The 14,225-nt window shown below is 40.7% G+C and overlaps 1 protein-coding gene across 1 annotated transcript; it reads left to right on the forward strand.

Moving 5' to 3' along the window:
- The first annotated feature begins 1,575 nt into the window (after positions 1-1,575).
- LOC106026623 (olfactory receptor 51I1-like) lies at positions 1,576-2,610 on the forward strand. The gene is given in 2 exon segments (XM_013147610.2): positions 1,576-2,138; positions 2,140-2,610. Coding segments are annotated over 2 exon segments (954 nt in total). The 5' UTR covers positions 1,576-1,655.
- Positions 2,611-14,225: the final 11,615 nt, after the last annotated feature.

A 14,225-nucleotide genomic window follows, 5' to 3' on the forward strand; every position in this document is an offset into this window, starting at 1 on the left:
TTTGAACAAAGGGAAGTAGATACAGAGAGGAGATTTAACACAAAGCAACTGCTAGTAATGGATAGGGTAATAATGCAAACCCTAGCAGCCTGGCTCCTGACCCTTATGCTCTTCCTAACAGAGTGAAAGAATTAGTCATTAAATGGGTGGTTTACTTACTAGTAATATTACTGAATAAACACAAGAAGACATTACAAAGATTGAAAACGACTCAGTTCATCTTTTTACTTAGGGCATATGATTGAATTCCTTGTTAGCATTGGGGCTGACCTGTATATGGGTCACTTAAATATACATGCATTGAGCAAAGGTAATCTGAGGAAATGTGGTGATTTGAAAATTAATGTTAAGACAATTCAAATTGTCTAAATAGCCTAAATAAATTAGAAGAGAACCAGTAGACAACAAGGCATTGAAAAATTTCCTTTTTGATTTTTTTGTTCAATGAAAGGTTTACATTTGTGAGAGGAAGAATAACTAGACACAGAGTTAGGGATCTTTGAGATAAGAAAATGTATTTGAAGACAATATTTAAGCAAAAGCCTCAATGAGGCCACACAACTCTTTATTTTTAGTGTTGCATGGGTAATACACAAAGTGTGTGGTTCACCTCTTCTTGTATAAGCTCCTCTAATGAGAATCAAGTTATTTCACAAATTTGAGTGACATTTCCTTTTCAAAGGAGGAATAAGAGGTGATGTTCAGAAAACATACAATTTGGTAACTGCATACTTAGTATTATTAAAAAATCTGGAACAGAGAAATATTTATTTTTGGTCACTTTTTTTGGTCATTACTTACAATAAAATGTATCAATTTTACCTGGACACTATAGTATAAAACTGTCACACTAGCCCTCAATACTCTTGCAATTCTTACTACAAAAAGTTATAAAATTTTAAGAGTAAATTTTGATGTTATTTTAAAAACATATAAAACCATAGTATCACTCATGGTAAGAAACATGTATCTTCCTAAAAATGTTTTCAAGTCTGTTTGTTATGTATCTCTTCATTCTCCTTACCTACTTTTTGATCAACCTTTTCTCACTGTGACTTTTATTTTTTTTTTAATTTAAATGAAATTTAACAGCATTTGCTTTTTTATTTTTCTTAATACTTGTCTTTATTTAATATTAATATTTGTCTTTACTTGTCTTAATGGCATGTAAGTGATCTATCCCGCTATATTTTCTCCTTTTTGGATTAAGTTACATAGATCATAGTGCATTTTTTATTAATCACATTATTATATTTCTTTACAGTTTTTTCTATCATAAATAAGCTTTCGGAATCATTTTGTGTGAATATATAAGGTTATGTGACTTTATTTCACTTTGACAAAATTTTTGAAATCTCATTACTGGGTAATGGCACCTGCATGATAAATCTGTGTGTTCACTGTAAAGGAAATTACCAAAATATTTTCCAAAGACACTTCAGGGTTTTTCATACCATGGCAAAACAGGATAATTCTTGCTTTTCTGCATCAACAAAGTTTGGCATTCAATTTTGAGTTATTCATGTCTCAGTTTTCTATTTCCATATATAAACAAGCTCCTTCACTTTTTTTTTTTTTTTTTTTTTCTTCTGACACACGATTTCTTTTTTGCAGTTTTCAAGCATCGTGGGCTGGAGCCTTACCTACATTTCACCATGTTGGCTCTTAATGACACTTCTACTTGGCCAACTTTTTCCTTTATTGGAATTCCTGGTCTGGAGGCTGCACATATGTGGATCTCCATCCCCTTCTGTCTCTTGTACCTGATGGCTGTAGGGGGTAATTTTCTTCTTCTCATCCTAGTTAGAGTGGAACAGAATCTTCATGAGCCCCAGTTCTATTTTCTGGCCATGCTAGCACTCACTGACCTTGGCCTTTCATTGTCAACAATGCCCAGTGTCTTGGCAATCTTCTGGTTTGATGTCCACCATATTAGCCTTAATGCCTGCCTGACCCAAATGTTCTTCATCCACACCCTTTCCTCAGTTGAGTCAGGGGTCCTGGTGGCCATGGCTTTTGACCGCTTGGTTGCCATCTGTGCTCCACTGAACTACACCAGGATCCTGACCCACTGCACTGTTGCCTGCCTTAGTGGGGCTGCCCTCATCCGAGGCACCACTCTTCTAGCCCCTCTGCCTTTTTTTTCTCAGGGACTTTCCTTTCTGTGGGGCTAATATTCTCTCACACTCCTATTGCTACTACCCAGACATGTTAAACCTGGCATGCGGGGATGTTACTTTCAGCAGTGTCTATGGACTGGCCTGTGTACTCTGCACATTTGCAGTGGATGTTATCTTCATCCTTGTTTCCTACATGAAGATCCTGGGCACTGTTATGAAACTGGGCATCCAAGACAGAAACTGGAAATCACTGCAAACCTGTGTCTGTCACCTGTGCACAGTGCTTGTGTTTTACCTGCCCCTCATCAGCCTTGCAGTTCTGCACCGCTACACCCAGGAGACCCCCCCAATTCTGTACACCACCATGAGCAATGCCTACCTCCTCATGACACCACTGCTAAACCCCCTTGTCTACAGTCTCAAATCCAAGCAGATCCAAGCCGCCCTGCGCAAGAGATTTTGGGTACAGCGCGTTGTTGCTGGGGAATGAGATTTTCTCTGGATCAGAAGATATGATAGTTGAAAAGACAATGTTATTCAGGATCTCCTATCTGCCAAATAGCTTACCTGGCACCATGAAATAAAACGTGAGAAAGATGCAGAGGTTTTTCCCTTTTGGGGGTAATTAAACTGGGAGTGATGGTACACGCCTGTAGTCCCAGTACCATGTGCTGTTGAAGAATTAGAGTGAGAAGTTAAAACCCACGCTGGGCGATTTAGTGACTTCATAAGATACTTATCAACATAAACATAAAATGGGCTGGTGGATATAACTCAGTGGGAAATCTTTGGGTTCAGTATCCAGTATTACAATGAAAATCGGGAGGATTAAGGTGGAAAAGACAGGCAGAATGCTTAAATGAAGTTTGTAACTGTAATTTGGATGATAATGAGTAGGACTAAGAAGAAATGGCAATAGAAACCCAAATTTAATGTTTTAGGGATATATGGTGAATAAAAATTACATCAATGCTAAACTTAAGGGTGTAAATCTGGATAGCAAATGATCACTGAATTGCTACTGGTATAGAGAAGCCAAGATGTAATGTGATTCTTGATTGCCAAAGGTGCTTAAATTGAGGCATAAAATTTCAAAGATGTAGATGAAATTGTGACCATGTTTTTGAGATTTATTGATGTTCTGAACACTGTAATGATTAACAAGTGAAAAACCTGTCTCAAAATAAAGTGAAAAAGAAAACTCTTTTACCTATGTGGATAGGGAAATCATAAAATCCTCAAGAATTTGAAGCTGGTCTATAAATCATAGATATTGTATTATAATATGGTCATATACATACTACCACCAAAAAAACCAGAATATTGCTACTACACAGTGCTTCTGAATATCCTTTCACATCTCATTTTCTCAAACGTATCTGTTTATTGCATTGTTATTTTGCAGTACCGGTGAGAACTAGGGCCTTTAATGTGCTAGGAAACCACTCTCTATTGAGCAACATGCCTTCCTTTTTTTTTTTTTTTCCTTTTTTATTAGTATTTGCTTTCATGGCATATAGAATACATTCCTGCAGGGAAAATAATTCAAATGTGATTATTTTCTTTATGAATCATTTTATTCAGAAGGCTAATGGATGATTTCCTAACCTTGAGCAAACAGAAAGGATAGGAGGCAGTTTTCCTCTGAGGAACATCTCAATTTTCTGGAAAGTATAAAACCCATACTATCCATAATCCTATGTGTACTTTCTCAGACATTTAGTCTCAGAGATTAAGACCTGAGTACAATTTTCTTCATATTTTGAGCTACGATTATGTAGTCCTTTTCCATTTGGACTACAATGCTTAAAATATACAAAATAACTTGCAGTGTCTACTCCTGGTGATGACTCATGGTTGTGTTTGCCAGTTACATGGAAGCAAAGTCCTGTCTAAATTATGAGCAAATGAGCACAAACCAGAACAGAAGCATGTGTGGGAGATCCCTTCAGAAAGACCATTTACAGGGAACACCCATCAGAATTACAGCAGATTTCTTTGCACAAACCATCAAATCATGAAGAGTGTGGGGGGAAATAATTCAAGCTTTGAAAGATAATAATTTCCAGCCAAGATTGATATATCCTGTACAACTATCCCTGGAAATTGATGGAAAAACAAGGTGCTTCCAGGATAAAGAGGAACTAGGGGGTTGAACCACCAATTCAACTCTAAAGAGAATACTGAAGGATATTCTAAAAAAGAAAAATACAAAGAATCCAGAAATAGTGGCAGAGAGGCCACAATGAATGGAGCAGAAAACAAAATGAAGAAGACAAACTGACAGCTAATGACAGAAAAAGAGCTCAACAGAAATGAGGCAGAGAAGATTGGATGACAGGAACAGCTATTGTGGAGAAAATGACGTCTTAATAGGTAATACTGATTTAGTATCATGATGTTTTGAAGTCTCATCAAGCTTTTGTTCTTCTGTCTCCATTGGTCTAAACAGGTTGTATCTTATTGGATTTTATTATGTACGATAGTATAAGCAAAAACATTTTAAAGACAAGGAGATTATACAGAAACCATTGTTCATTTTCTGTTAGTTGATTCTAAATACCCTGTAATGCTGTCATTCTCTTAAATGGGTTTACATTGTTTTGATATACTTGATGTTACAGTATACGAAGTTATACTCAAAGATTTTAAGGAAAGAGACAATATGGTAACTACTTTTATGTCAGGATTATCTTGTGGTGAGACACTATTCTGCTTAAGTGGTTATGTTTTGATCTGCGCTGTTCTGCTGTTATGCCCTCTTGTATCTCAATCTCCACTTTATTATTTACTTTTTTATTTTTATCCTTTTAATTAAGGGAAAAATAAATAAAAAATAGCAGGATATGTTATATTAACCCACTTTGACTTTCCATTATCTTGATTTAAAGCCCTGTATTACTCTCACCATCTTGTTTTTGACTGATGTCCCCCTATTCTGTTTTGCTTGATAGTACCAGGTTTGAAAGTTTAGGCAACAGCTGTGAAGATAGTGAGATTCATTATGATGCCCATTCTCATTGACTTTTATCTACTTTTGAAGACCTATAATGTCTCCAATGTTTTGGTTTTGTCAGTTTTGTACTTTACTGTTTTGTTCAATTTTATTATAACTGATGATATAGGCAATTCTATTAAAGATAGGGGGAGGCATTATGGTAACCATTATTGATCACCTTGCATTATGCTTTTACATTATCTATTATGTCAACCCTTTTGATTTGATTGACTCTGTTCTGTTAGGTCACATTTGGTTCTACTCCCTTCCAAAAAAGTAATACGAACTGTAGGAGCAACAAAACCCAAAATGTGTAATTGTCATTGTACAAAAGAGAGGAAAAGAAAGTGCTCTAAACGATATAACTGAATGTATATTTAAGTGTATAAGATAGAAAATGATATCACTGAGTTTTATTGGATCATTGAACAGAACTGTTTGCAGTCTCATTGTTGGAATGTCCATTTTACAAGCTTTAATTTTGTGACTTGAACAATTATTTCTAAGATGACAATATGTAATCCACTAACTAGTGATTTCCTACTGTTTAGTTTTTTCTGTAAATCTGTATAACTTGTACCATTTCTCTGTTTTTTTTCCTCCTTAAATAAAATTAAAAAAAAAAAAAGAAGAGAAGAGAATCAGCAACACTGAGTCCTTACCATTACCTTTGGGTCCACGAAGCCCTTTCTTTGAGTCTGTAAACTATTTTGTTACATCAGTTTGGAATTTTTAAATCTAAAGGGGAAAAACTGAAGCAACTTAAGGACAGCAATGTTTGGATGCATTGGGTCACTTATTTATCCTACAGTACAGAAAATGTGTTCCATGTTTTACCTCATTAGGCAGTGACTGCCAAGATCCATCTGTCCCTTGAAAAGAATCATGTAGATGTGCAAAGATATAAAAGAAAGAACAGAAAAAATGTATGGGGCAAAGCAGGAGGAAAAATAATAGAAGGGTCTGGAATGACCAACAAATCACAACTAATGGTTCATTAATTGATGTCTACAGAGTTTGATTAAGAATGAACTCATAATGACATAATGATGATGTCTGTAATGATGTCTGGCTCTTCCCTGTGGCAGATCATTTAGAGGACACCTCCATGTATATGAAGAATGCAAGGCCTGTCCCTCATGTGCAAATGCAATAGTAAACAGATGGATAAGATAGATGGATAAGATATATATATATATATATATATATATATATATATATATTACAGTTATAAGTATCCTAACACTTTAACACACTTTAAATAAACATATTTTAAGAAAATTGTAATGATAGAACTCAACTTATGTTTTCAAACTAGAGAACACTTCTATTGTTTTCTGGTTATGTTAGATAAACCATTTAAGCCGTAAAATATTTTTCTTTTTTGTACCAGGAGTCAAACAAACTCATGACCTCACGCTTGCAGGCATGTGAGATGCCACTGAGCTATGCCCCTGGCAGAAATGCTTTATTCCTTTGGATTTATCATTAAACTCTGACTTGACTATTGTTCTCTGTAAGACACGGCATTACATCGTATTTTGTCTCATAACCCAATGTTAACACTCAATGTCCACTATGTGATGGATGGTTATAAGTATACTATGTACACTATGTTTCTTCTATCAGCATCCTGAGAAACTGGATATTGTTATTAACCCCTTTGCACTTAAGTGACTCTGAAGCAGTTTCATTATTTTCTGAGGACAAAGCAGCTAAATTTCAGAGACTTGTTTTCCAATGTAACAAATATATGCTTATCCTTAACTAAGTATGAAATTGAAATTAACACAACCAGAGAAAATCAAACGTACATTATTTAGATGACAAAACCTTTTATACTAATTTGCTCTGTTTTTATTTAATCTCCCATTAAATTTTTGTATTAAATGCAAGTCAGATCATGATGATTTTGGAACAAGAGCTGTAAAATGTAAACAGATTCAAAAAATTATTCAAAGCAAATTCTCATTTCTCTTATTTGAGGTATTTTCCTTTACAACCTCTCCTTCAAATAAAATACATATTCATATATCAGTATAAATAATTTATTTTAATCAGAATTAGAGTCATGTAGTTACATGTGAGGCATTGTCATAAAGCAAATTTTATAGAATTATTTGTTCTGAAATGAGCCCCATAGTTAAATAATAGCAGCTTTAAAAATGAGAAACAACCAAGTTTTTAGAAATATCTTTCCTGGTCTTTTGCACTGTAAAAGAACTTTCAATTTTTTAAAAGGTTATAGTAATACCATGCTGAGATACACCAATGAAAATGTGGCACCAATGAAAACAAAACAAAACAAAACAAAACAAAACTATTTCTTCTTTGTTTGTCACTGATTCTTTTGATTTCTGTTTAATGCAAGCAATCTACACAGGACTCTCCTGATCTCCTAAGAACGGACATCAGAAAAGGATTGATGTTGGACGTTGAGTCTCCTATGGAGAGCAAATTGAGAGGAAACCAAAGAATTGGCTAATAAAATTAGTAAAATTTATTAAGATAAATTCCTCAGGTAGCGCGAGACTACTGAGGGCCTAATACTGTCTCCAGCAGTGAACCTTTACTGTATCTGCTGGAGCAGGGTGCTGACTGTTTCTTTGTCTTCATGAACTAATGTGTGAATATAGGTACACAAGGAGAGGGATGAAAGCATCCCTTCATCTGCTTCTCAACTTTGTTCAATTCAAGAATCCTGTGCCTTTTGTAGAGGTATATTCTAGTTTCTCATCCGTTTCTGAAGATATATTATAAACACAGAAATTGGAAAATAAAAACATTGGTTCTCCTAGCAATGTAAAGCTACATTTTGTCTATCTAACAGATGATTTCATTGGTTTGTGGACTAGATATTTTGGTTGCTTTTTATTTATTACATTTGATATTGTTTTATAGTGCATAATGAAAGATAGCAATTTTAAAAATATGTAACAGTAATAGTTTTCCTAGGATCAGATTTTTAACAACTCACCTGCTTAATAAATAACACGGTGGGGCACTACTATTTAACTAATACAGATCAGTGTGGTAGAAGGAAAGCATTGAGTGTTTTTCTTACAAATTACATTTTATATTTTAGAAATCAGCAGCAGAACAGGAAAATAAACAATCAATTCAGGTCTTCGTTTTAGTATTGCAATTGATTTAGAAATTGAATTTATTATTATTAAATTGAGGGACACTAAGATCATATTCTTAAGTGAAACAAATTGAACACAGGATTGTAAATATCTCATTGTCTCTCTGTTGTGAGAAATGGAAATGTGTATAAGAATAAAAGCATATAATAGATTTTGTGAAATAGGAAGAAATTCTTCAAAAGGAAATGGGATTTGGGAGTGGAGAGGAAGGAAAAACTGAAAAAAAAAGGATAAAATAGGAACCAGATTCTGTAAATAAGAAGGAGAAGTGGATGAAGAAGATGAGAATGGGAAAAGGAAGAGGAACTAAGACATCATTAGAGTTTCAAATCATATATATATATATATATATATATATATATATATATAACTAATAAAATTTTATAATAAAAAATTAAATTCATGAATGTAATAACTACAGTAATGTTGTAATTTATTTTTTAGCCATTGAAATATGACTGCATTTTAAAAGTATTTGTAGTATTAAACTCACTTTGCATAATTTCAAGAAATTCTTTTGCTAATTATCTTTGGTTACTTATGATTTTCAAAGAATATTACACTTTTAAATATTTTATGAAACCTAAAGCTCTACTTCTTTTTAATGTTCACATCTTTGAAATCATAATTCATTTTCTAAGAATTAAAATATTTTCTCTGGGCATATCTCCCAGAGCTTTTTTTTTAAGATTTCATGTTGGGAGCCGCAGCCCCGAGCCCGGTCGCCTTACTTGGCGGACGTGAGGCCTGTAGTAAAGAGTAAAGCCTGAGGTAGATTACCCCTCCCATCGAGCACGTTAGTTTCCTGCTTACCGCATAAACAACCCGCTCAACAATATAGTCTGCCTGGCAACTGATGATGTTAGCCAATCAGCTTGCCTTGCTTACTTTAACATGATTGGACACTGTATCCGTATATATACTGGTGCCACCCCTGGGGGGGAAGAAGAAGCCCGGAAGTAGAAGCCCAGAAGGAGCCGCGGGGAGCGGACCAAAGGAGGCTTCGGCTGGGAGCGATCCCAGGGCAGGCTGTACGGAGAAGGAAAATAAAAGAAAAGGTTGTCCACTGCCAGACTTTGTCGTGTGTCCTTCCTGCCGGCCGGGAGCGACATCGACATTTGGAGGCCCGCACGGGGACTGATCACCCCCGAGACGTGACAGCGGACAACGCTCCAGTACAGAGCTGCGAGACAGGTGAGTTGGGGATAAGCCTGGGCTCTGGGTGGCGCGCACCTACAGGGCTTTTAGACTCCCCTCAGGCTCACGTGTAAGTGGCGGATTCCTTGGGCCTCACGCGGTGAGTAACATATTAAAAGATGGGAAACATGCTAGGTAGCAACACTAAGAGCGAGGGTGGTTGTGGAGAAAGCTCTCAAGAGCTTACAAAAGTACGCAGGGTATTTGAGCAGGCCCAGTCAGGGAGCTCCCGAGAGGGGTCCGTCAAAGGAGACAAAGATATAAAGGAGGAAGACGGGGCTCAGGCCTCGGAGTCGTCTGACTCCGAGAACGAGGAACGCTTAGACAACGATGAGACCAAGGAGCCTAGATGCCAAGAGGATAGGCCGCTCGATAAGGAGTCGCAGGGTTCTTTCCCAGCGTTGCGCCGCGAATTGCGCTCCGCTCAACTTGGTCTGCGGAGGAGTAGAGAGCTCCTGAGCGCTCCCCGGCGCGAGAGGGAGGCGAAGCCTTCCGCCCCACCTTGGGGGCTGTTCCCGGAGGCGATCCCTCGCCGCGAGGCGGCCGCCCGGGAGCTCCCTTCCCCTTTGCCAGAACAGGAAGTGATGCACGGGCCCCCATTTTCCGCCCAATCATGGCCGCCGTCTTATGCTCCGCCGCCGGCGGGTCGGTATTTTTACAGGCGGCTTTGGCAGGGGGGACGTTTGTCTCATGAGGTACATCCACCACCTGGGATAGATAGTGGCCTCTACGGGATATTTCCTGTACAAGTAGCTATGGGCCAGGGACGTAATGCATGGGAGCCTTTTGAGATAAAGCAGATTAGAGAACTTAAAAATGCAGTTACAACCTTTGGGCCGACTGCGCCTTACACCATTGCCATGCTGGAGAACCTGTCTTCTGGGCCCCTCACCCCCGCGGACTGGATTCAGCTGGCAAAGGCGTGTCTGCCCTCGGGTAGTTACCTGGATTGGCGAGCCTGGTACGCAGAGTTCTCTGCAGAGCAGGCTGAGAGAAACGCCAGTCGGGGAAACCGGGGGTGGAACAAGGAAATGCTTATGGGAGAAGGTCGGCACGCTGATGATCAGACTCAGTTCCCCGGCGCTGTCTATGAACAAATCAACGCCATAGGGCTCCGCGCCTGGAAGCAGGTAAGTGGTGCCGGAACAGCCTCCTTGTGTCTTTCAAAAATAATTCAGGGTACCACAGAGCCATTTGTTGACTTTGTGGCCCGAATGCAAGATGCTGCCGATAAGATATTTTCTGATCCGGGAGTGGCTCGACCGCTGGTAAGGCAGCTGATTTTTGAGCAATGTACAAAGGAGTGCAAGGCAGCGATAGCTCCTCATAAGAACAAGGACCTCAACGCCTGGATTAGGATATGCAGAGAGATAGGGGGGCCGCTCTCCAACTCGGGAGTGGCTGCTCTCCTGGCCGCGGCTGTACAGCAGAGGGGACCTCGCGGGTTAGAAGGGGAATGTAAGGCTAAAGGGTGTTTTGCCTGCGGGGAGCCAGGACACATTAAACGTCATTGCCCAAACAATGCAGATGCTAGGCCTCGCCCTAGGAATGAAGAACCATATGTTTGTGGGCGATGCAAGAGGGGATCACACAAAGCTGAGGAGTGTAGGTCGGTCTTTGATGCTCAGGGCAACCGTATTTGTGGACGAGATGCTAGAGGGCCAAAAAACGGCCAGAGGGGGCCCCCTTCACAGGCGGGCCCCCGCCCCAGAGACAGGACAGCTCAGGATGGCAGCCTTCAACAAGGGCCACCTCTGGGTCGGCAGGTGTGGACCTCAGTGTCGCCTCCAGACTTATATTAGTGCCTGATATGGGTGTTCAAGTGGTTGAAACCACCTTTAAGGGACCGTTACCCGAAAATTCCGTGGGTCTGGTGATCGGGAGATCCTCCACGGCCCTTCGGGTCTCATAGTAGTCCCGGGGGTCATAGACTCAGACTACACAGGACACATTAAAATTATGGTTCAATCTCTTGTGGGTACTATGGTAATCAATAAAGGAGACAAGATAGCGCAGCTCTTGCTGCTCCCCAGTCTCCACAAGAGATTTCCCTCAAAGCAGAAAATTAGAGAAAGTCAAGGTTTCGGTTCCTCAGGGGAAGTCTTCGAGGGACTCCATATAATACTTGATAAAAGGCCCATGCTCTCACTTAAGGTCAATGGCAAGAATATAACAGGGCTCCTAGACACAGGAGCTGACCGTTCCATTATCTCTAGAAAGGATTGGCCCTCCAACTGGCCCACCAACACTGCAGATAACACGCTGCAGGGCCTGGGGATGGTGTCAGCTCCTCAGGTTAGTGCTTCAACCCTGCTCTGGTGTGATGAGGAGGGTCATCAGGGCCATTTCCAACCATTTGTGTTGCAGTTGCCAGTGTCTCTATGGGGAAGGGACATCCTCACTCAGATGGATGTCACGCTTACGTCAAACTGCTCCCCCCAGGCTAAGGATATACTCAGGAACCAGGGATATACCCCTGGCAAAGGCTTGGGCAATGCCCTACAGGGTCGGACATCCCCAATACCAGTAGAGAACAAAAAAGGTAGGCAAGGGCTGGGTTTTTCTTAGGGGCCACTGAAGAAGCTCTCCTACCCACTTCGATCAAAATCACCTGGAGGTCAAATGATCCGGTTTGGGTACCTCAGTGGCCCCTGCCTAAGGAGAAGCTATTAGCCTTGTCAGAAATAGTCAGTACACAACTTAGATTAGGACACATTAAGCCGTCAACCTCCCCATGGAACACCCCCATTTTTATAATTAAGAAAAAGTCTGGCAAGTGGAGGCTGCTCCATGATCTAAGGGCGGTCAACGCGCAGATGCAGTCCCTGGGGGCGGTCCAGAGGGGGCTGCCAGCTCTCTCAGCCATCCCTCAGTCCTGGCCAGTTTATGTTATAGATCTTAGAGACTGTTTCTTCTCAATCCCCCTGCATCCAGAGGACACTCATAGGTTCGCCTTTACTTTACCCACCATTAACCAAGAAAGCCCTGATCTCAGATACGAGTGGATAACGCTGCCCCAAGGTATGGCCAACAGTCCCACTATGTGTCAGATTTACCTTGATTCCCTACTGGCCCCCCTACGGAAATCCTTTCCCAAGATAAGATGTGTGCATTACATGGACGACCTTTTGCTCAGCGGCAGGGACCCAGACATGCTAAATAATATGCTCGGCCAGTTGGTCGAGGCCCTGAGACAAGCTAATCTGCATGTTGCCCCCGACAAGATTCAGGGAGGAGAAATGGTGACCTACTTAGGCGCGAAAATCTCCCCTATGCTAGTCTCTCCACAGAAGGTCACCATTAGGACGGATGGCGTTAGGACCCTAAATGACATGCAAAAGCTATTGGGAGACATTAATTGGATTAGGCCATATTTACATATACCAAATTCAGATCTCAAACCCCTGTTCGACCTTCTGAAGGGAGACCCAGATATAGCCTCCCACAGGAGGCTCACTCCTGAGGCAAGAGCTGCCTTACAGAGAGTGGAAAAAGCCTTAGGTGGGGCTACCTTACACAGAATTGAACCAGGGCGACCCTTTGATGTCTGTTTGCTACAGACTAGTCTACAGCCCACAGCGGTGATTTGGCAGAAAGGACCATTACTGTGGATACACCCTAAGGTCTCACCTGCAAAAGTCATAGAGCATTACCCGGAGGCAGTCGCTTCATTGGCCCTTGAAGCGCATGATAGGGCTGTCCAACATTTTGGCTCAGGACCACAAGCCATCCGAGTACCCTATACCGCCAGCCAGATCAAGACCCTGGCTGCCTGCATAGATACATGGGCCATTCTGAGATGTGTTTTCCATGGGGATATAAACAATCAATACCCTAAAGACCCTATCTTGTCATTTGTCACTCAGCACCCTATAATTTTTCCAAAGGTTACTGCCTCTGAGCCATTAGTCCCAGCAACTACAATATACACAGATGGCTCCAAGACGGGGATAGGCGCCTATGTGATCCTAGGCAAGCCCCCGGTTACCATACAATTTGAACCTGATCAGCCTCAGGTGGTGGAACTGCAGATCGTTAAAATGATTCTTGAACGGTTCTCAGAAGCCATTAATATTGTCTCCGATTCTAGATATGTGGTCAATGCTATGCAAGTGCTTGAGACTGCCGGTTTAATTAGATCCACTTCCACAGTGGCTGGGCTGTTCCTGTCTATCCAGACATTGCTTCAGAACAGACACCATAAGGTCTTCACCACCCACATAAGAGCACATACATCCCTGCCGGGGCCCATGGCACAGGGGAATGCGGCTGCTGATACTGCCACTCGCCCGTTATGGATTTTTACCTTACTAACACCAATCAAGCGAGCCCGTGCCTTCCATGATAAGTTTCATGTCAATGCCAGGACACTAGCAAACCATTTCCATGTTTCCAGAGCAGATGCACGAGATATCGTGCGACTATGTGACTCCTGTGCCACATACAAACCTGCCATACCGATGGGAGTAAACCCTCGAGGTTTGATCCCTGGTGATGTTTGGCAGATGGACATCACACATATACAGGAGTTTGGGACTCTTAAATATGTTCATGTTTCCACAGACACCTGTTCTCACGTCATATTCGCAACAACAGAAACAGGTAAAAAAGTGTCTAATGTGATCAATCATTGCCTGGCGGCTTGGGCCGCATGGAGCAAACCAAAAATATTAAAAACTGATAATGGACCAGCCTATATAGGCAAAGCCTTCAATGAGTTCTGCAAAATGATGGAGGTTCAATTAAAACATGGTATCCCATACA

This window comes from Cavia porcellus, unplaced genomic scaffold (assembly GCF_034190915.1).
Source record: "Cavia porcellus strain 051 isolate PalLab524CR breed Dunkin Hartley unplaced genomic scaffold, mCavPor4.1 scaffold_9, whole genome shotgun sequence".
Lineage (NCBI taxonomy): Eukaryota > Metazoa > Chordata > Mammalia > Rodentia > Caviidae > Cavia > Cavia porcellus.